The 24,222-nt window shown below is 37.8% G+C and overlaps 1 protein-coding gene across 1 annotated transcript; it reads left to right on the forward strand.

Annotated features, from left to right (window-relative positions):
- Positions 1 to 2,345: 2,345 nt before the first annotated feature.
- On the forward strand, positions 2,346 to 20,470 carry LOC108278487 (V-set and immunoglobulin domain-containing protein 10-like 2). Its single transcript, XM_017491893.3, has 18 exons — positions 2,346 to 2,600; positions 3,768 to 4,121; positions 5,180 to 5,455; positions 6,492 to 6,767; positions 7,689 to 7,946; positions 10,438 to 10,698; positions 10,806 to 11,099; positions 11,214 to 11,522; positions 11,611 to 11,892; positions 12,245 to 12,520; positions 13,826 to 14,083; positions 14,161 to 14,421; positions 14,619 to 14,912; positions 16,630 to 16,935; positions 18,069 to 18,191; positions 19,012 to 19,036; positions 19,186 to 19,280; positions 19,366 to 20,470. The coding sequence occupies exons 1-18, from the start codon at positions 2,531 to 2,533 to the stop codon at positions 19,443 to 19,445; spliced, it is 4,098 nt and encodes a 1,365-aa protein (XP_017347382.1). The 5' UTR covers positions 2,346 to 2,530; the 3' UTR covers positions 19,446 to 20,470.
- Positions 20,471 to 24,222: the final 3,752 nt, after the last annotated feature.

Raw genomic sequence — 24,222 nt, forward strand, 5'->3', positions numbered from 1 at the left:
AAATGGCAATTTTCAGATTCAGATGTTTTTGACCTAAAAATTTAAATCATCTTCAGACTTGTATCATACGAGAGCAGATGTTGATTTAAAATCTTTACAACCTTATAATTCTGTGTATTAGTCTATAATGTCTGTTGTTCCAGCACTATAGACAGTGTGCTGAATATATACTTTCATTATGTGTTTGTGTCCATTATAAATGTGTTTTTTGGGTGTGTTTTTTAAAATAAATGAATAGATATTGTTTAGTGTTGTCTTTTTCAATTGATTTGTATATTACCAGTGGTCAAACTGTAAAATGCAAGGGTTGGGGTGGGATTGGACAGAAAGACAAAACATCTACCCACACAGGAGGTTACACAGCTGCACTACTAATATTAACACAATCTTCAAATTTATAAACTCAGAATCACATCGAATATTATTCACTAGCTTCCAATTTCCCATTTCTGATGGTTGAAACGAGGACAGACTTTGATATGAAGCATGCATATGAAAGTATGAATCTGTGGAATGCAATTAAAATATCAAAAATGGTGTTGTTACTTATAGTATCAGCATTAATAGTTAATATGTAAAATAAATGTATTAAACAAAATTTATTTAAACAAAATCAAGCAAACTCCACAAAATTCTGAGGAGCTTGCAAATTTTCAATTACTGCAGATTTTCTCCAGATTTGGGCAAAGATGCTTCATGTCATAACAAGCATTCAGTCAAAGTCCTCTTCGATTCACGTGTGTCGAACATGAGTACAGCTAAAAGGTCTCATTTACCAACAAAGATACAGTAACTGTGAAAGACAGTGCAAATCTTTTGTTTAATTGCAATTTCACCAATTCAAGTAGATTTCATCAAAAATAAATAAATAAATAAATAAATAAAATTAATAAAAAAAGCACAAAGTTGCATCACAAATTTTGGAAAAAGCTGCAGCAAAATTAAACACTTTTGGCAAGATTCACAAAAGCTCAGTGAAATCCTGACCAAACTGCTATGTTATTACTTTGTTTACGTATTAATATCTTTCATATATTACATTTTTTAAACAGTGTGAGTCCCTGTTATATAGGTTGGTACATAACACAGAACTGATTTATGTGTATACAGGTGCATCAAAAAAAAATTTATATCGTTTATTTAATTCAAAAAGTGGCTTTTTCATATATTCTAGCTTCTAGAATATATTCTAGTACTCATAAAGTGAAATATTTCAAGCCTTTTTTTTTTTTTAATCTTGATTACGGCTTACAGATCATGGAAATCAAAAATCCAGTATCTCAAAATATTAGAATAAAGAATTTATAATACAGAAATGACGACCTTTTGAAAAGTATGTTCATTTATGCACTCAATACATGGTCAAGGCTCCTTTTGCATGTTTTACTGCATCATGAAGGCAATCAGCCTGTGGCACTACTGAGGTGTTATGGAAGCCCAGGTTACTTTGATAGTGGCTTTCAGCTTGTCTGTATTGTGGGGTCTGGTGTCTCTCATTTTCCTCTTGACAAGGTTCAGGTCAGGCGAGTTGGCTGGCCAAGCAAGCACAGTAATACCATGCTCAGCAAACCAGTTACTAGTAGTTTTGGCACGGTGGGCAGGGCAGGTGGAAAAGGAAATCAACATTTCTATAAAGCATGTCAGCAGATGGAAGCATAAATTACTCTAAAATCTCCTGGTAGACGCTGCATTGACGCTCTACTTGAGATGACACCAGCAAGTGACATGGCACCCCAAATCATCACTGACTGTGGAAACTTCACACAGGACTTGGATTATGTGCCTCCCTCTGTATACGGTAACTACATAATATAAAAGACACAGAGCACAAACACTAATGTACAGACAGAGCCCAGACAAGAATAAATGAATTGGAGAAACAGAGAAGCAGAGAAGATCACAATGATCATAGATCACAATGATCCCTGCAGTGTGCAGTTCTGTTTTTTAATTATGTATAAGTGTATAAAAGTGAGAGCGCTGGTGTAATTATCCAAGTTACACAGAAGCAAGATATGAGAAACTTATTAAAGAGCTATATTGCTGTTTCTTGAAATACGACCTACTATTAGAACTCAGCATAAGATTGACCTCAAACTGAGAGACGGATAATGAGCATAAAACAAGCAGAGAGTTATAACTAATTCTAGTCTTCATTTGTTGTGTAATATTAATTATGTAGAAACACTTTTTTCATAATCACTCAGAGCTCGACCTGCCTGATGCGAAGGAATGGAAAAACACAAAGGCGATGTGCTCAATAATGAATGAGAGACAGGTATCGTCTTGTCATCTAAAACCCAGTCTCTCTTCTATACTCCACTGCATTCCTGCAGGTGGAGGCTGGGATCAGTGAATAATTCAAGCCAAATCAGTTTACAGAGATTCGATCAGCTCACACTCACCTTCCTACTGCCTGCTAGGACAGGGTAATATTTATTTGCAGGATATATATTTTTTTTAATCAGTTTTTACCCATTTTTTTTTTGCCATTGTGGATACAGATTGGTCACCAGAGCATCATGGCACCATGATAAACAGACTGTTAGTGGTGCCTGATTTCTCCATAACTGCATTCCTGCTTCCTCTCCTTCTGCATGGTAAGAGGTCATATATACAGATCGGAAAATATACACCCTTCTTCTGTGGCATCACTTGAAAAAAACCTTTTGTAGCACCTTTATAGCACCTTTAGCATATTAGAAATAAAGGATACTATAACTTTGAACCTTTCACTTTTTTTTTTTTGCTTAAACCTTTCTGTTGTTGTTGTTGCCATGATTTTCCAATACAATGATCCTTCCACATAATTGTAACATATACTGTACAATAAAGAATTTTTTTGTTGTTGCTCTCTGTGGCACCGTTAAAGATAGTTAAAAATTCATAACTAAAAAGTACTTTAAGAAACCAAAAATGTTGATTCAATGAAACACTAATGAAATATTGTAGTACTTTTATTTTTAAGAATACATGTTGAAATCTCCTATTACATTTATACATTGTACAATGCATTTTATTATTATTATTATTACTATTATTGTTGTTGTTGTTAATAATAATAATAATAATAATATGTTATCCATGGTGTAATGTCATAACCTCATACACTCACATTGAGTTATATCCAGAGTTGCCAGTTGACCATGTTTTAAAGCTAGGAAACACAATTAGATTACAATGTAAACAATAACATACTTGTGGGCATGCTGTTACAGGGAAATAATAATAATTAAAAAAAACACAAGTGAAGTTACTCACCAAAGTTGATTATTTTCCTATGACAGCACATCCGGGTGTGTTTTACTCCTCTTATACCACAACAATTTGCCAATGACTATATTTCTATTTATTAAAGAAAAACACATCATACTTTTTATTTCTTTATAGAGTGTTATAGGTATTACTATAGAAACAGTAACGTATATGAACAAGTGCATTTATATAAATCTGTGATTTGCCTTGCAGACAGAACTATTGTTATAGTCAACACATTCTGGCCAATCAGAATAGAGAATTCACTGGTGCTGTGGTATAATACATTATAGTAACATTTTGTTGCTTTTCTACAGATACAATATCCATCACTTTCAGCAACTCAAAATTCATCACAGGCTAATCTCAGTGTATCTCTGCAAATTGATACCAACATGAAACAAATGTTAGGCAGAAATCCAGGTTCATAAGTGTTCATAATTTTGTCCTGTTTGTGTTTGAGGGAAGCAATAACTTGCTTTTAATGAAGACCCACTATCTAATATCTACAGGCTTGGAGATAACAGACCCTGGCCATGTGGCGTACAGAGAAAACAGAATCAGTGGAGTGGTGGAACATGAAGTAACACTGGAATGTGGCCACACCCTCCCTGATGTCTACATCTGGAGCTTCACTAAACCAGGCACTGAGACAATTCGAGCCGTGGTGTATAACTTTGGCAAGGGTCCAAAGCTGCAACAGCTGGCTCAGGACTTGGGTGACCTGAACATCATCAATAACAATGCCTCTCTGTTTACAAGGAAACTTCTTCTAGCTGCAGAGGGCTTGTACACCTGCCAAGCATTGTATGACAGTATAGAGGGAGCAAGGCTTTACTACTACTATATCTTTCTGCGGGTTTTAGGTTAGTGACAACTGATTTATTTCTCAGCCGTACAAGTCATTCCAAGAATATCAGTGGTGCAAATGTCCCCAGTATGTATGTCATTGTTTGTGATTTAGAGCTATGATATCACAAAACTTGTTAACGATACAGACTCTCAAGACTCACAAGTAAAACTTTGCATGTGAAAAGAATGACTAAATTGATAATGTTAATATAAACACTTTTATTATACATCTAACCTGGGCCCAGTTTTCCAAAAGCATCATGAAGTTCAGTTCATGTTTGAATGGTAGAGAGACTGTTTAATATAATGCTTGTTTGATTATATGACAATGCTTTTAAGAAACACAGCCTTGCACATATTTAAAATTATTTATATATATATATATATATATATATATATATATATATATATATATATATATATATATATATATATTTTTTTTTTTTTTTTAAAAGCAAAGTCACAATAAATAACGAGCTTGGCAGCATTAGCCGTAATGAAATGGGGGTGGCCAAGAATTAAAGCTTGCCTAGGGCTTCAAATGTATTATGGCACTGGAATGGATTATTTTGCTCTGTGTGTTCTACTTGAGTGCAACAGTCTCTCTCTTTGTATGCTGCTGGACCAGAAAGTAAGAGCGTAACTGGAATGTGATGTTTGTTGAACATCATGAACACTTATAGCCTTGGGGGATAGCTATGTTGTTCCATCTGCTCTATTTCACGTCTTCATTTGTCTCTCTTAGACCTGCTCGCTGTCCTAACAAAAACCCAAGCTTTTAGGTGCTCTGTCCGATATGTTCTCTAGCCATTTTTTAAAAACCTGAGTGCTGTAGTACTCTAACAACCCCTTGTGTAACTTATACCTTAAGTCCCACCATCAAGCAAAAGTGGTTATTTTTTTTTTACACGTTCTTGTACATCCAAACGGAACAGGAATCCAGTGAATTTATGCTTTTAGTAAAGGCTTTCACCTTCTGATGGTCACCCAACAGTCAGCCAAACAACTAAACAACTTCCCAAGGAAGGACAAGAATAACAAGAAGTCATTAATGCTGTGATGTACCTTACAGTTCCTGTGTCGAATCCCCACATTCGGTTGAGTGATCCCTTAGCAGTTGAAGGCTCATCATTTTGGATGCGCTGTGATCTGGAGAACGGCACAGAGCCCATTCACTACATATGGGAACAGGAGAATCGCAGTGGACAGGTCAGCATACTGGCTGAGCGCAACAGCAGTCTGATCACCATTACCTCAGTTAACCGCAACCACACAGGATGGTTCAGGTGCATGGCCAGGAACGAGGTCAATCAGCAGCGGAGTGACCAGATCTGGCTAGACGTCTTATGTAAGTGGGGGCATTTTCACATATTTAATAATCTTGCTTTCTACATCAACTTATAGGCTGATTGGCAGGTTTGAGTACTTCAGAAACTGCGGATTTCCTGGGAATTTCACATGGGCACAGGCTCACCAAAACTGGACAGTTTAAGACTGGAAAAAGACCAGGTCTTCAGTTTGGGTGAATCTGTGCCCATAATAGCCTCATATTCCTATTCTTGGCTGACAGGAGTGGATCCCAATGTGGTCTCCTGCTGTTGTAGCCCTTTATTTGGGTTAGTATATCCTTCCTGGCAGCTTGAACCAATCTGGCCATATTCCTCTGACCTGTCTTATCAACAAGGTGTTTCCACCTACAGAACTGCTGCTCACTCAGTGTTTTTTGTGTAAAAACCTGCATGTTACAATTACTTGAATATTTATTTCATTTAAATCTATATTTGTGTACACTTGATTTCCTGGTATGTATATGTTCGATTCATCTTTTATTTTATCCTGTGCACTCTAATCTTTTTTTTTTTCATTATCATTTAATTTTTACTACTTGATTAATTGTACAGCATTTACAGCTACCACATGTATGAAAAGTGCCGTATACAGTAAATCTATTTTATTAGGGGGCCAAGCACCAAAGGTGCATAGGCACCTTATTGTTATTCTACCTTTTCTTCTACTTGTTGTTCTTCTTTTTCTTATTATGGAACCCCATAGAACCATCTGGTAAAAAGTTGTGAAATTTGGCAAACTGATTGGCTAGGATCTACTGAACATTCTGACTAAATTTGGGCCAAGTGCTGCCAATGCTCTAGCGCCACCATTGGGTCAAATTTGTGCCTAATTTGTTATTATTTGGGCCTTTAATTATTATTATTATTATTATATTGGGCTTCCCTTTCACCTCGCTCCTCTGAGCCATTCAATTGGAGAGCAGCATTTTCTGTGTTAAAATCAATAGTTCCAGATGGTTTTCATTTTCTATTCTTTACTCAGTCCTGAAGTATTTCTCTCAACCTTATCACATAATATGAAACCATTCTCTTTAGATGGTCCTGACATGCCACAGATCAGTGGCTCTGTCTACTCAGTAACAGAGGGGGGCTATTCAGCACTGGAAAAAGGAAACGTTTCCCTCATGTGTCAAGCCACTTCTAAACCTCTTAGCCAGTATGTCTGGTTCTACAACAGCTCAGAGATCTACTCTGGACCACAGCTTACCATCACCAACATCCTGCGAGTGCATGCAGGAAACTACACTTGTCTGGCCCAGAACACTTATATCAACAACCATGCACAGAAAACCATCACTCTTACCATCTTCTGTGAGTGATACTACACACCGCTTCTATGTACCTACTGGACTCATTTCGATTCTTTTTTTTTTTTTTTCTGCTGTCTATGTGGAGGAGCACTCGTTTTACATTCCATTACACTGCTCTAGCTAAAAGTTCATGTCACATCCTGTCAAAACATTCTTTCTTTCTTTCTTTCTTTCTTTTAAAGGACATAAACAGTGATTCAGCCTTGAAATGGAATACTTGGCAAAGGCTATAAAATTACAATTATTCAGTTACTCTGTCTACATATATCTCCAACTTTGTTAGATATTACAGAAAGATGGTCACGTTTAACCAAATTGTGGGGTGCCAGTGGTAAATGGTAAATGGTCTGCGCCTTTCTACCTTAGTGGTACTACAAAGCGCTTTACACTTACACTTACATTTACGTTTCTCATTCACCCGTTCACACACACACACTCAAACCAATGGCAGCACAGCTGCCATGCAAGGTGCTAGCCTGCCATCAGGAGCAACTTTTCAATGTCTTGCCCAAGGACACTTCAGCATGTGGGCCAGGGATCAAACCACTAACCCTACGATTGGACAACCTGCTCTACCACCTGAGCCACAGCCACCCCAATCATTTTGAAACCAGTGTTTTGTTTAAAAATAAAACACTATTTATGAAAATCTTTATGCTTAAAAAAAAACACATCCTGACAAATGTGTTATTAAACCTACAGTATATGTTTATTTTCGCTCATTTAAATGAAGGCAATAAATAGCATTTAAAACCTGCATAGCACATAGCAATAATCAATAACATAGCCATAAGCAATAACAGATAAGCCCTAAATTATTGGGCTTAAATTCAGGAGTATTCATTTGCATTATGAAATTGATACCAGATAGCCAGGATCCAACACCCAACCACTATGTGACTTAATGGGTTTCTTCCCACAGATCCACCAGATGGTGTTCCTTCATGTTCTATTTTCTCAACAAACAACTACACTGACCTGGCTCTCTTCTGTTCCTGGGAAGGGGGTATCCCTCCAGCAACCCTCAACTGGAGTCCATATGTGAATGGACAGAACTCACCAGGTATCGCTAACATCACTCGGATTCAGCCAGGGCCTGAGATGGCTAACAACTCTGTATTCACCTGCTATGGCTCACATGTTGCACTAAATAGCACACAAACCTGCAGCACCAGGACATGTAAGTATTTCTATATGATGACATATAGAAAAACAATGTAGAAGTACAAATTACTTAGGTGTGTTTGTACTCTTAAGATGTCTCTCATTGTCACGGATTTTCCCTCACGTTGAGTGCCAGAGTATTCAGTGCACATGAACTACCCGAAGCGTGATAGCATGTACTACCGGGTTGCCACTATGTTTACTTTTGACATGTGTGTTTTGTTTTGGTTTCTGTATCAATTGCCCTGTTTATGCCTATTTGCTCATCACCTGACCCTGTGCCTGTTTTTTTTATTATTATTACTTTTTTGCCTTTCGATTTTGGATTTGTCTGCCTGTATCTTTAATAAAAGTGAGGCCAGCAGGGGGTGCTCACCCTGTGGTCTGTGTGGGGACTAATGCCCCATTATAGTGATGGGGACACTATACTGAAAAACAACACCATCTTTCAGATGAGACGTTAAACGAGGTTCTGACTCTCTGTGGAGGTCTCCCCTGCAGAGCTCCAGCCAGAGGTCCATGTGGTGACCTCATCTCCTGAGCCCCAGTGTGAGACCGATGAAGTGGTCTATCCAGCCATGATCCTGATAGAGGTCAACCTCCCAGGTTCTGGGACTGTTAGAGGTTGACGGCACAACCTACCAAGTCCTGTTCACACAAGAGGCCAACGAGATGGCCTACAAAGTCACGTTCACAACTGAGGCTGACAAGGCTGCTTCCCAAGCCATGTTCCTGCCAGAGGCTGACAGCATGGCTTCCTATGCCATGTTCCTATCTGAGGTCGACGGCATGGCCTCCCATGCCATATTCCTGTCCAAGGCCGATGCCATGGCCTCCCATGCCATGTTCCCACCTAAGGCTGATGAGAGGGCCTACCAAGCCCTGTTCATGCCTGAGGCTGACAAGATGGCCCACCAAGCCATGTTCTATTCAGAGGCTGACGAGATGGCCCACCAAGCCATGTTCTGGTCAGAGGCCGACAAGACGGCCCACCAAGCTTTGTTCATGCCTGAGGCTGACAAATCAACCTCCCAAGCCAGGTTCCCACCTAATGGAGTATTCAAACATACAGCAATTCGCAGTGACAAAGCAACCGGAGACCATTAATTTTCAATGAAAGCTGGTGACTTCCATCAACATGAGCAACAGCGACCACTGGTGACTAGATGTGGGTCCAGCAACTTTGAAAGTTGAGAAAAGTTTAACTTTATCCAAATTTGGAGCGACTTGGTGCAGCGACTACCAATGGGAGTGAAGACAGTAGCATGCACATGATCCATAGCCGTCCGTGATCACTAGCAGAAGCAACGCCATTAGGGCAGTAGCCATTTAGCTTAGCTTAGCTTAGGATCTTAGCAGGTTTAAAGCAAAACTAAAAATAATAAGAGAAATAATAATAAAACATACTCACGTTTTGTTGCAATCAAGCAAAATCCCAGTGTAGCTCCTATCTTGGGTGAAGTGTCTGGCTTGTCGCTGTTTCTATGCCCAGGAACGAGCAGCACCAAGCCGGATATTTCACCCAGGAAGCACAGAGGCCACGACCAAAAAGCTGTGGTCTGGCTCCCGGTCACCATAAAACATATAGTGAATGACGCCCTGATGTTGATTCTCACTTACTGAGATTTTGCTCAATTGCAGTAAAAAGTGAGTGTGACCAAAAGCTAAGCTAAGCTAATTGGCGCTTGCGCTTTTGCCACAGATAGAAGACTGAAATGGCAAAGAACACACACTGCTTCTCTTTCATCTTATAGGATATGATGCATATATACACTGGTGAAATTTACATAAGGTTGCTCTCCCTCCAGACTGTTTCATTTTAGCAGCAAGAAAACTGGTTTGTTGTCAAAAGTGGAATGTTAGTTGCGCCAACCATGTTACTATGGCACCCAGTAGTAAGAACGCCTACCGGAAACTTCATAGTACAGTGACTGGCCACTTGTAGCGATAAAATCGCTGTATGTGTGAATTAAGAGCTATGGTGATCATGTCCCAGCCCAGCCATCTGACTCCAGCTTCACCGACTCACCGCCTGATTTTCACCTGTACGCCCCATATATGCTCCCTAGCTCCGCTGGGAAAAGCCTATTACTAAAACTATGTCTGCCTTGGGATTATGAGTTCAGTGTGGGCATTTTGCCCAGCGGGCCAGGACCACGGTTTTTGGGCCCTTTTGGGGTGGGGGGGCATTTTTTCAAAAATGTAAAACAAATTAGTAGTCTTAAATAAACAATTGCAACCTTCACCAGGCAGTTACTAAGGTGTATTTAATAAAATGCTTATTTGGATTGTGTATCAATTATGTTTTGTAAATAATAATATGGAAAATAATATGGATAACTAGCTATGTTATCTAGTTACTGTTCAATTATCAGTTCAATTAGAACTAAAATTTGCTCATCCAGTGTTTGAGTCTTACACCTTCTGGAACTGTCTTTTAGTTTGTTGGGATTTTTAAAAACTTGATATTCTATATCACATCAATCTTCATTCTCTGGTTCCTATAGGGCTGCCCTATGGAGATCCTCAGTGCTCTGCCAATTCCAGTGTTAATAATGAGTACCTGCTGCTGTCCTGCTCCTGGGAGGGTGGTGTCCCTCGGGCATTGGTGTGGTGGACTTCCAGTTCAGGAGACATGCAGGGTTTACCTGAGGAGAATTCCAACATCCTGGTCCTGCGATCAAGTGCCACATACAACGGCAAAATCTTTGCATGTCATGCCAAACATCCACTGATTAAAGCGAGCAAGAAATGTGTGGTAATACTCGGTACGGACCACTCAAAAGATGTTCAAAAACTGAAATATTGATCACTATCATAACTATTTCAATATTAGTACTATATGAAGAGATTCAACACCACTTCTTCCTTTCAGAGAAGCCAGTCTTGATGCCTCAGCAGAGCATGCTTTCTGTTTTTGAGGGCAATGATATCCAGCTCACTTGCATGCTGAATAAAACATACCCTCAAGTTACGAAGTTCATGTGGTACAACAACTTAAGGCAGACTGTAGGAGACAAACCAAAGAAGTATGTCATTCAGCAAGCTGGAACCTGGTCCAACCTGACTGTACGTGAGACAGACAGCAAGGTGGACAGTGGACAGTACTGGTGCTCTGCTAGCAATGCTCTTGGAGGAACAGAGATTTCCATTTTACTGCTGGTGATGAGTGAGTTGATGAAACTAGAATGAAAATTAATGTACAGTAAAACAAGTAACCTGAAATTTTATTCATGTTCACTTGGGATGATCATTAGTGCATTTCAATGCATTCCTGATTCAGGGTACCCAACACCTCCCAACGTGACCATCAGTAAGATCATATACAGTGGGCGTCAGAGGACAGATGTCAACATGGAGTGGTTGGTTCAGGAATATGGTGACATCACTGGGTTTTTCATTGAGTGTCAAATGCTCAATGTAACTGAGAAGCGTGACGTTGTCCCTGTCTGGCAGAAAGTCACAGAAAATCTACAACCCAGCACCCGCAGCTACCAGATCACTAATCTGGACCCCAGTACCATGTATGCATTCCGTGTAACACCTGTCAATCGCCGTACCTTTGGATATCCTTCCGAGATCAAGAGCCCAGGTGAGAACTGATATTTTAATGCGAAACTGGTTTTATGTCTAACAGCTGAAGTTTCAGTTAGCATATCTGTAGTCTTGCCATTTTACAGTGTCAACACCTGTGTCCAAACCCTACATCCTGCTGAATGACCCATCACCTGTGGAAGGAGCATCTGTGTGGATGCACTGTAGTTTGGATGTTGGAACTGATCCTATAAAGTACACATGGGAGCATGAGAGCCATAGTGGGCTGGTCACCATATTATCGGAGGGCAACAGCAGTTTGATTAACATCACCTCTGTGACCCGTAATCACACAGGCTGGTTCAGGTGCCTGGCAAGGAACGAGATTAATCAGCAGCGCAGTGACCGACTCTGGTTAGGTGTTATATGTGAGTGAGAGCTGCCTTGGTTTCAAAATCTCTAATGCTCTGGGGGTTTTTTGCAGATAATTTTACCCTTGGTCTGTTGGGTGCTTCTCTGACTAAACCCCTCCTTACTTCCCAGAAATAATTTAGAGGTTTCACAGCAACTGGGTTGACTACTTATGCAATCAATGAATGCAATTGTTTTAATTTTGCAAACTGTATCGATTCCACTTCAATATTATGGCCTATTTTGTGTATATAAATATAATATAATCCCATGAATCTATTTACATTTCAGGTTGTTACAATACAAATTGTGTAAAAACTCAATACTTTTGCAAACCACTGTAGATTATATGCTGGGTTTCTCTAATAGTTGGTCCAGATGTGCCACAGGTTGATGTAACACCCTACTCAGTAACAGATCGAGGATACTCAGCTCTGGAGAAAGAGACTGTTTCCCTTCTATGTGAAGCCTCCTCTAACCCTCCCAGTCAATACGTCTGGTTCTACAATAACTCCCAGGTCTACACCGGACCACAGCTCACCATCACCAATATCATGCGAATACACACAGGCTCCTACTCCTGTCTGGCCCAGAACACTTACCTAAACACTCGCTCCAAGAAAACCATCCCTCTCACCGTCTACTGTGAGTTCTCCAGTCTTCTACCTTCTACTGTCATGAGTCTGCTAAATTCATTTAGTTATCTTCATCTACTCTTTATAGACTTCTAGGTTTTGTATCATATCTTTGACTTGACTTTTCTTAACCTTCTCAACTAGTATCAGTATTAACTTTAAAACATAAATACTCTCTGTGGTGTGCCTAACGTGGCTATTTAGAGTTATGAGTCTAAATTGTTCCAGTAAAACAAGTATTTTCTAAAATCTCTCAATTCACTAAATATTTCAATTGAAAATGAATTTAGTAATTTGTCATCGGCTAGGAAGAAGCTTACCCAGGAAGAGTCATAAAAACACATACTTGCAGGACAAACAGACAACACATTTCTCTACTAACCATAAACACTAACAAAACAAAGGAACTAAAGAACAAATTAAAATGCAGTTGCAGGTTCTCGCAAGTATGCAAATGACTGAGCAATGATGCTACAATAAATAATATTAATACTATCTCTCTATTCCCTTATAATTACCTTATATTTGTTTATACCACAGCACTGTTTAATGCTTGATACTGATTGGCTGACAGACGTTCAGAGGTGTGCAATTATTTTTCAGTAAATGAAAAGCTGTTTATAGTAGTTCCAGTCAGATCTTGATCGCATTACATTTCCATATCACTTTGCCAAGTTAACTGAAATAACAGAAAAGTTACTTTCCACAGCCCACACATTTAACAACAAACAAAATGACAGACAATTTAGATTTTCCAGAAATAAGTAGACGTTTAATTAGTGGACACATAATGCGCACGGTCAGCATCAATCAGCATCACATGGTCAGCATCAATAATCAAATAGGCTGTGGCATTCAAGTGATGATTGATTGGTATTAACAGGCCCAAAGTGTTCCAAGAAAGCATTCCCCACACCATTACACCACCATGGATTCATGTGGTTAGTGCAAAATTCTGACCCTACCATCTGTGTGCCTTAGCAGAAATCGAGATTCATCAGACCACTTTTGTCTCATCATCAAAATCACAGAGATCACAATTTCCCCCCATCCGTGGGTCGATTTGAACATTACCTGAAGCTGCTGAGTCATATCTGCATGATTTTATTTTATTTTATTTTTTTTGCATTGTACTGCTGCCAAATGATTGGCTGATTAGATAATTGCATGAATGTGTAGGTGTACAAGTGTTCCTAATAAAGTGTTCTGTGACTGTATCTTTTAGCTTATCTTTCCCAATTTTCATGTTCATTTTCCAGAGATTATAAACAGGCCTTGTGTTTAAGTCCTAAGACATAATGTTTTGTTTCCTCAGATCCACCAGACGGCAGTCCATCTTGTTCTATTTTCCCAGTGAACAACTACACTGACCTGGCTCTGTCCTGTTCCTGGAAGGGAGGTTATCCTGCACCTACCCTAAACTGGACTCCATATGTAAATGGAGACATCAGAGACAGTGTTGCTAACATCACTCGGATTCAGCCAGGGCCTGAGACGGCTAACAACTCTGTATTCACCTGCTATGGCTCACATGTTGCTCTAAATGTTGCCCAAACCTGTATAACTAGAACTTGTGAGTATGGTATATAATATGCTTCTCATTGACCTGCCGGAACTCAGATACTACTACAAATATCTTGCATTTCCCAGGGCTGCCATATGGAGAACCCAAGTGTTCTGCATATGCGACTCGTAATAATGAGTACCTGATGCTGTCCTGCTCTTGGGAGGGTGGCTTCCCTCGGGCTCTGCTGTGGTGGGCTTCTAGTTCAGGAGATATGCAAGGGACATCTGAGGAGAACTCCAACATTCTGGTCCTGCGTTCCAGTGCCACCTACAGCGGCAAAGCATTTGTCTGCCATGCCAAACATCCACTGGTTAAAGAGAGCAAGCAGTGCGTGTTAAAGTTGGGTAAGGGCCATTTGTTAAAAAAATTGAGAGGGAACATGAGGGACAATATAATTATATATATATATATATATATATATATATATATATATATATATATATATATATATATATATATATTTATATATGGACATTTATTATGGAATTTTCCTTAGCCTTTATCACTTTGTGAACTGTTTTGCAATATGCATGCTTTCCAGAGGCACCAGTGTTGATGACTCAGCGCAGTGTGGTTTCAGTGTATGAAGGCAGTGATGTCCAGTTGACCTGCATCCTGAGTAAAAACTACCCAGTGGTCACAGAGATTACCTGGTACAATAACTTAAAGCAGAACGTTGGTGAGACACCCAAGAAATATGTCCTGGAGCAAGCTGCCGCCTGGTTTAACCTGACCGTGAGGGAAACAGACAGTGAGGCAGACAGCGGACAGTACTGGTGCTCGGCTGCTAATGCTGTCGGAGGAGCAGAGATTCCCATCTTGCTCCTAGTAATGAGTGAGTCTGCTGCGGATGTTTGAATTAACATACAACACCTTAGGAACTCTCCATTTAACTGAAATGTGCAATATAGATGAGAATACAATATCCTGCAGTAAAATAGTGATGAAATGTACAAAGTCTAAGTGACTTTATGGGTTGAGAAGAATTACGAGATTGCAGTTTCTACACACACTTTGCATATAGCACATTATATAGCATATAGTACAGTTTCTTATGCAGGCATCATTCATATGATAGCAAAAGGTACTAGTACACTGTTAGAAGTTTGGATCAGTGCACTTTTTGTGCTGATATGAAAAAAAGATGCCCAGGTGACATGGACACTATAACCATAACAACACACTCATCTGCCATAGCTATTATTGTCTAACTAACTAGCCTAGCTTTTTATCTAGATTAGATTTATCATGCATAGTAATGCAAATGAAATCAAGATTCGTTTAACTCCAGTGATGACAATGTTAGTTAAAAGGCAGAAATGATAGCTTAAAAGGCAGAAAATCAAGGGAAGAGCTGCTTGTGTGACTTGACTGTATGCAGCCACAGTTTGCGGTGAATGCCTCAACAATAGTTGTTATGTTTAGTTACACTGCAACATTTAGAATATTGTCAATGAAATATTCAATTTCATAAATCTCAGGTACTGGAGGGACTGGAGTAAAAGTAATAGGAAAGCTATGTAAGTACAGTATGTAGAGTGAGGAATGGAACGCTGGGTCCTGAAGTGTTTTAAGGGGTTAATGTACATTGCAAAGTGATGCATAATCAAACTGTAAACTGTACCATTCCTTGAGCTTCTTCTTCTTCTTCTTCTTCTTCTTCTTCTTCTTCTTCTTCTTTTTCTTCTGTACCTTTAGTATGGATCTTTCATCTAGCAAGGTGCAAGGGGTGTTCCGTTAAATATTTAAATTACAGTCCAATTACAATATGTGCCTTAAATCTTTTTAAATGATATATATCTATATATCTATATCCACATTTCCAGGTGAAGATACATATTAAAGGTACAAAAGATAAGGGTACCAACCCAATGACAAGAAACAGTACTAGTTTAGTACCCATTTTACTCAGAGTGTAAAGATACATTTGTGTAATACATTGCTTTATTTTTGATCTGCTGATATAAGGTTTCTATAAGAATGTACTGGTGTCTCTCTGATCATAACGGATGTAATCTAAGATTATCATGTTACAGTAAGCTGATATATAAATACCTTTGATATCGTTTACATCTGCAGATAAACATCTTTTGTTCTTTTTAATACATGTAAAGAAGCACTTTCTGCTTGTTATGTACCTTTTTATTTCTGCAGCTTTATTAAATCGGCATAAGATCTTCCACACAGGGTGTTCCATACAGATGTGAAATGAAACTAAATAATCCAGTTAGTATTTAAGAAGTAATAAAAAATGAAAGAGGCCATACACTTATTAAGTCATTTGAAAGATTACATTACTCATTATATTTTTAATCATGTCATTTGTAATCAGTACCAAGCTACATTTTCTCAATAATATACCCAGAGCTGTTTGCAAATTCTGACAGAACAAGAGGAATGGAGTGAAATTCATTAAAAATAATGATAATGCACACAAATTCATTGAACAAACACATGTTGATTGTGCTATTCTCTATTAAAGATTATCTAGACATTACAATTTGAATCCTACTTTCTATTCACGCCAACATATCTCTAATTTCATGATTCAGGGTACCCAATGCCTCCAAACGTGACCATCAGTAAGATCACATACAGCAGCCAGCAGAGGACGAATGTCATGTTGGAGTGGTTGGTCCAGAGAGATGGAGACCTCACTGGGTTCTTCATTGAGCGTCAGAGGCTCCCTGTAGGCAAGACTGTTGTTGTTCCTCTTTGGCAGAAAGTGGTAGTAGATCTGGATCCAAGCACCCGCAGCTACCAGATAACCAATCTGGATCCTAGTGGGAAATATGCATTCCGCGTGACTGCTGTCAATCACCGAACCACTGGACATCCATCAGAGATCAAGAGCCCAGGTGAGAAGAGCATTCTAATATGAGCATTTAACTTGTTCATTTTCCTAAATTCACTTCATACATTTAATCTTGGGTTTACAGTATTCATTATATTTTTCATAAACTGACATGAAATTGCTCAAAACAGACTTTAAAATGTTTATAGATTAGCTCTAAAGCTCCAAATATATTATACAAAATAATGAAATCATATTTAATGCCTTGAATAAGTATTCACCCCCTTGACCTTTTCCACATTTGGTTGAACAACATAGCTAAACAATCAGCATCATGAAGACCAAGACAAGTCCAGGACAAATTTAATTATGCTCCACAGGATGTTCAAAGTTTGGGATTTAAAAAAAAATTATAATTATAACCAAAACTTGGTTGATACTTTTCCAAAACTTTGCTCCAGGCTTGTTTTGATCTTGAGCTCCTTGGTCTTCATGATGTTGTGTGGTTAGGTATGTTCTGTAGCAAACTCTGGGGCCTTCCAGGAACAGGTATATTTACTGTATATTGAGATCATGTGACACTTTGATTTTATTTGTAAATCATTTCAAAAGCTATACCGATTTTTTATTCGCTATTTTGTGTAGATTCATACATATAATCCTTAATAATAAAGTCAATTTCAGTAACATGTTGTAATGCTACAAAATGTGGAAAAGTTCAAGGGAGGTGAATACTTAAAGGAGGTACAGTATTTGAGAAACACTGGATTTGAGCAAAACACACCTGCACTATGGGCTTCAAAAAAATATTTGGAATATTTTAGCAAAACTGTAAGCTCTTTACCCATTTTAATGTTTTCCATTGGTTAAGCATTTTCCCCAGGCCATCAGAAGATTTTCTTCAAGCCTTTTTTGTAGGAGTCTTGGGTCACATTTGCTGTGCTATGATGAGGGCAGACTGCCACACTAAATTCCACAATGTACACAAGAACAATACTTAAGCTGAATGTAAAAGCAGTATTAATACATTTGCCAAAAGAAATTCACAGGAGAATGTTATTTATGAACTACTGAATTGTTTTATAATGGCCGAGTCAGTGGTTATATTTAAAGCCATTAAATTGAAACTACACTGGAGAACTATAATTGCCAAGTGTCATTTTCAGTAATCGTTTAAATGGCAATGTTGTCTTCCAGCAAATCCACCCTTTAAAGCTTATCCTGCTGTTATTGGAGCAGCCATTGGAGGCATGCTTCTGGCAACATTATCTACAGTCCTACTCTTCATTTTTGTGCTGCGGAATCGCAACAACAATCCTCGTGAGTGTGACACAGCTATATACATTGTATCAATTTATACTACAGCAATGTTCAATTGTCAAATCTGATTGGTCAGAAGGTGTTGATTAATTTTTGTGTAACAACAGCTCTGACAGTAATTCCGACAGCAAGGTACCATATAATTACTCTATAAGGAGATGCTTATTTAACATTTATAGAAGGAGCAGCAGCAGCTCATGACCATAGGTTTTGGTGGGGCAGGACAACATTAATGATGACATTGCCTTAAACACAATTAAGTCAATAGGATATCACATTTGACTTGAGCTGTCGGCTACTATTTAGTCCATTTTAACCGTAACCATATAATAGACAGTTGAGAGTCGACAACATTCAGTCATCCATTTTCTCAGCCTTTGCATGGGAAACATGTCACCATGCTGTACATACATTTCTGATATATTATCCACCCCAGAATCCACCTTTACCTTTCCTAATCTTTGCAATGTACAATATCTTACAGTAGAAATGGTTATGTACATCATAGACACATTGTCTGCACTTAGACTTTTCCTTTGCTTGTGGAAGCATATTCGATTTCATTCTTGGGTGCTGAACATGCTGATTAGTTGAGTGCACACAGCATTTTTTTTTTCAATCACCATTTTTAAAAGTCTGTTGAGGTGCATACAGCTGTTATAGGAAAATATATCCTTCAGGATGGGAACAGTAACTCTGCTTCACATCAGGCTGCATCCCATCACCCTGTCATTGATTATTTTCTGTAACAGCATGCTCCCTTTTGTTTTATTCTTTTCATATATCATCTTAGATTAATATGGTGTCTATGTTTGTACAGGTCTTCATGACATGATATTTGGCAGGTAAGTAATGACCTCCAAATGATTTTTAAAATGCATATGCTATTATGCAACCAGTACAGACAAATGTTATGTGTCTGTGACATGAAACGAAATAAAGCAGCATATTTATTAATGTAGCCTACTTTAATAGAGTGACTTTGGTTTTTAAGGCATAACAGCCAGTCCAGAGAAAATATCAATTTCCCAGAGGATGAGGTTGTTGGAGGAGCACAAGATAAGGGTGGCAGAGGAGAGATAAAGCCAGGTAGGTTTTTTTTTTTTTTTAACGCAGGAATCATTCTTTGCTTTCACTTCAGAAGTCCTAATTTAATAATTCTTAACTTTTTCAGGACCATCGATGGCCCAGCCAAGATCTGCTGCAATGCTCACAGCCACCTCCCCTGACAACAACCAGGCAAAATCCCCTTAACAGTGGTCTCTCATAATGCAAACCAAATCTTCAATCATCTACTTTATATTAACTGATAATGAAACCAAAAAAATGCACAAACTTTTCCTGCTTAAAGGGCTCTATGACAGTAGGAAAGTAGTAGGTAACACATTTTTAATACAGTTCTTGCTACAGGTTTAAAACATTTTTAAATGTATTTTATACTATAACTTTAATGGCACTTTAATATCTCACTAGCAAATTACAATGTGCTTTACTAATTACAACGCTATAGGAGTTCAGATACTACAGTCAAATCTGGTTATTTAACATTTTTATAACAGTCAGAGGTAAAGTTGTTATTTTAAGTTTTCTGCCATGGAAAATCTTCAGGGCAGAGGGATTTGCAGTTTCCTGGTAGCATGACAAGCTGCATTTTTGTATTATTAACTTCTAGAGGAGAAAAAAGATAGCCTGGTGAGGTGAACAACTGTTTCTAACTGCTATAACATAAGTGATAACAAGTCATCATTAAAAGTAACTATAAAAGGATAAAAACTATGATGTGTCATTTTTTAATAAATATTACAATAAAATAAAATAACAAAAAATAACAAATAATAAAAATTGGTTAGTGTTGGTACATTGCTGTGGAAAAAGAGGAATAAAACACTTCGGGACATTGTAAAATAATCATCTTAAGGATAGTAATGCTTTGTATCACAGCAACCAGTCATTGCTTATTTTCCTATAACAGCACACCAGCAAGTATTTTAAAACAGTTTAAAAATATAGAGAGTGAGAGAGAGAGCAATGGAAAATTACACACAGTTGATGAAAAGTGAGAGGAAGAAGCCAATTGAAATTCTAGTACAGTAATTTGCAGTAATCAGGCTTGGTTGCATCTAGTCCAGCTGAATCCCTTTATGAATGCAGTTTCATAAATTTGGGGAATTAGTAACTAGGGGGGTAAATACATTTTCACACAGGCCCAGTTGGTATTGGATAACTTTTTTGCTTCAATAAATAACACTACCAAAGGTTTAATGAACATAGATTTGATTTATTGCAATATTATAATAGGAAATACAGTCATGTGAAAAAATATGTACACCCCATAGAAATTGTTGGCTTTTGTGACATATTTGGATAAGCAAACATTTGATCATCCTTGAAATAGTGCCTATTAATGTTGATATACTTGAATAAAACCACAAGGAAAATGAGCTTTTTCAATCATTTATTCAACAGATCAATAGATATTTGTCTGTGGAAAAAGTAAGTACACCCTTGCAGAAGCTAGTATTTCCCAATTTAGCAGAAATAACTTCTTGTAGGCATTTTGCATAACTGTCCACCAGATGTGCTGGAATTTTTGACCACTCTTCCATGTAATATTCTTTCAGTTGCAAGATGTTTTAGGGTCTTGCATGTACTGCCTGTTTCAATTCCCCCTACAGCATTTTAATGGGATTAAAATCTGAGCTTTGATTAGGCCATTCCATAAGCCTCCATTTCTTCTATTTGAGGTATTCCTTGGTGGATTTGCTAGTGTGCTTAGAATCATTATCCTGTTGAAAGGTCCAATTTCAGTTCAACTCCAACTTTCAGACAGATGACCTCACATTATCTTCAAGCACTCTTTGATATGGTACAGAATTCATAGTCGAATCAACGAATGCAAGCTGTCCAGTCCCTGAGGTAGCATAGCAACCCCAAACCATAACATTTCCACCATCGGTTTGGGCTGAATGTGCTGGGACAGCCAGTCCTTATAAAATTGGCAGTCGTTTGAAATCTGCGCAATTTGAAGATGATTTTCCTTACAGTGGAATGATGTATTTTTAATAATTTGGTGATCTTTTTTAAATCCCTTGCAAGTCTCATAAACCTTACAGAACTCTTTAGATCTTGGCATGATGACACCACACACCTCAAGAGTAAAGGGAACACCAGACACGAGATATGAGAGAGGTATAAATAAGACAGGTTCCACCTGCACTCTCTAAGCAGGTTCTAACTGCTGGCACCCAATCTTGAACACCTGATTCTAATATTATGGATTTGAAGGTGTGATAAATGTAGGGGTGTACTTACATTTTCCATGTGACTGATCTGTGTTGTTGTTTTTTTTTGTTGATTTAAATTGTGAAAATTACTACAAAATGTCAATTTTATGTGTGATTTAATAGTGTATGAACTTTATTAATAATCAAACTTTATTAATCTGTTTCAAAGAGGATCAAATGTTTGCTTCTCCAAATATGCCAAAAAAGCCAACAATTTTCATGGGTGTACTTTTTTTCACATGACTGTATAAGCTAAAATTATGTTAAACACCCACCCACATAAACACCCACACAAGCACCCACACAAGCAACACACACACACACACACAACCACCCGCCCACCCACAAACAACCACCCACACACAATAACCCAACACCCTCTCTCTCTCACACACACACACACACACACTCTCTCTCTCTCTCTCTCTCTCTCTCTCTCTCTCTCTCTCTCTCTCTCTCTCACACACTCTCTCTCTCTCTCTCTCTCTCTCACTCTCTCTCTCTCTCTCTCTCTCTCTCTCTCTCTTCATCTAGATCATCTAGTATGTTCAGGGGCACTCTTGTCTGGATAATGAATAACACTGGTAGTCATATCTCAAATATGGGCAAATTTATTATTAATTATTAAGTCTATTTATATTTGGCCTATTTGTTATTTATATAGCCCATTTTTGGACCACTTGAGATGGACTGACCCTATAGAAATAGAAAAATGCCCATTTCATCCCCACAGATGAAACAGGTTCTTGGCTGAATATTTTTCACATTCATTAAAAGGCTTAAATTGATATATGTGTTCTAGTGTTACAAATAATACTGAACAAAACAAGACTTGACTAATAATGGTCTGCTGTCTAATCCTTCTCTATGGCACATAGAACAGCTTCCCATACATACAGTAGGTGTACAAATATTATCTATTAAAGGAGTTCCATTAAAACACATTTTTTAAAAAGTATACATTTTATTTGGAATGATTTAAGGTTTCTGGGGAAATAAAGGTTCCTTGTCAACAGGGTGATACCATCAACATATTTAGTACATTTATTGCATATCACATCTGGTGTAAAAGGAAAACTACAATTTAGTACAGTATAGAGTGTGTATACGTCCAGTGTGTGCTTGCTGCATTTGAAGGAATGTTAGCATGACCATCCACGCCTCTGTCTTCAATAATGAACAAGCCATCCTCATGTCATCCTAAACCCTGGCTGTATTCCTGTAGCCAGAAATGAGGATCAGTAAATTATTTACACTATATCAGCTCATGAAGTCTAGATTGGCTCATACTCGGCTTCACCCAGACTTCTAGACTGACGGATGCACTGTTTGGACATTATTTCAGTTTCCAAGTTGGATTTCCGGTACTGAAGATATGCGTCATGTCACCATGATACAGGGACTGTCTCATTTCTCTCTACCTATTTTTATACTTCCTCTTCTGCAAGGTAAGATGTTTACTGAAAGTGTTGACCTTGCTGTCTTTTTTTCCAGAGGTCACAACTAATGCCTCAAATCAAAAAAAATTACAATATGCAACTATTTATTATAGAATAAAGAATAAAATAAAACTGCTTACATGCGGCATCTTGCAGTGTCAGACTCGGATTTCTGTCATTTAACACCCAGAGTCAATCATGTGATATTTGATCATCAGTTATTCTTAATAACGGTAATAACCAGAGCTAATTTAGACATTCCTTTGGTGAATTTTGTGGGATGTAATTATTACATATATAATTATTGATATGTAATTGATAAAATATTAATTCAAACACCTTTGTATAATATAGAACAGAGGTGATGAAGTTCTTTACTCAAGTAAAAGTACAATTATTTTTATTATAAGTAAAATATCTGGTAGAAAAGAAATAAAGTACATCTTCAGTTTCTTCACTCAAGTTAAAGTAGAAAAGTGTAAACTCTTGAATTTACTGAAAGTACAAGAAAGGTTCACAAAAGAAAAAAGCACCTGTCGTATATAATACACAGAATTTAGTCACTGATGGTAAATTAGTGCCCCTTTAACCAAGGAATCAAGGAACGTGGAAAAATAATAGTTAAGGCTAACTAGGAACGTTATGCCTAATCTCTTAAAAGTTAGTTAGCATCATAATAACTCTGATGATACAAACTATCTGAATGCTAATACAGTACAGTAGCTAGCATGATACAAACTCCCTTGATAAATACAGTCTTTATAGTAACAACTAGATTACAGATTATAGATTATTTTTCTTCATCTTTTTATTCTTCTTCATTAGATCTCAATTTTAGATTTGTAAGAAATTTAGACCAGAGTAGACCAAAACTATATGATTACAGTTCAATGTAGTGATGTTTGAAAATGTAGTGAGTAGTCTATTGTGTCTAATACATGAATTGAAATTTAAACATATTAGGTGAGATAATATGTAAACATATTAGGTGTGTAAAGTAAAAATTTATGACATAAGACTTAAGTAATTGTACTTTGTTACTTCCCACTTCTGATGTACTGTGTACTGTAAGCCAGGGATGTCCAAAATCTGGCCCCAGTACATATGCCGAATGTAGCCCATGGACAGATGTTAACTGGCCTGTGGCTTCTCTCTTAGAATGTATGATGGGTGGCCAGCCGACACGTTGCAATTCTTCCTTTCACCTGACGATGGAAGCAGACTGTGTTAGCAAAGTTAGCTAAATTGCATTATAGCCTTTTTCCTCTGACTAAACCTGCATATTAATTTATTAAAGCATATCTAGTC

The sequence above is a fragment of the Ictalurus punctatus genome, chromosome 18 (genome assembly GCF_001660625.3).
Source record: "Ictalurus punctatus breed USDA103 chromosome 18, Coco_2.0, whole genome shotgun sequence".
Lineage (NCBI taxonomy): Eukaryota > Metazoa > Chordata > Actinopteri > Siluriformes > Ictaluridae > Ictalurus > Ictalurus punctatus.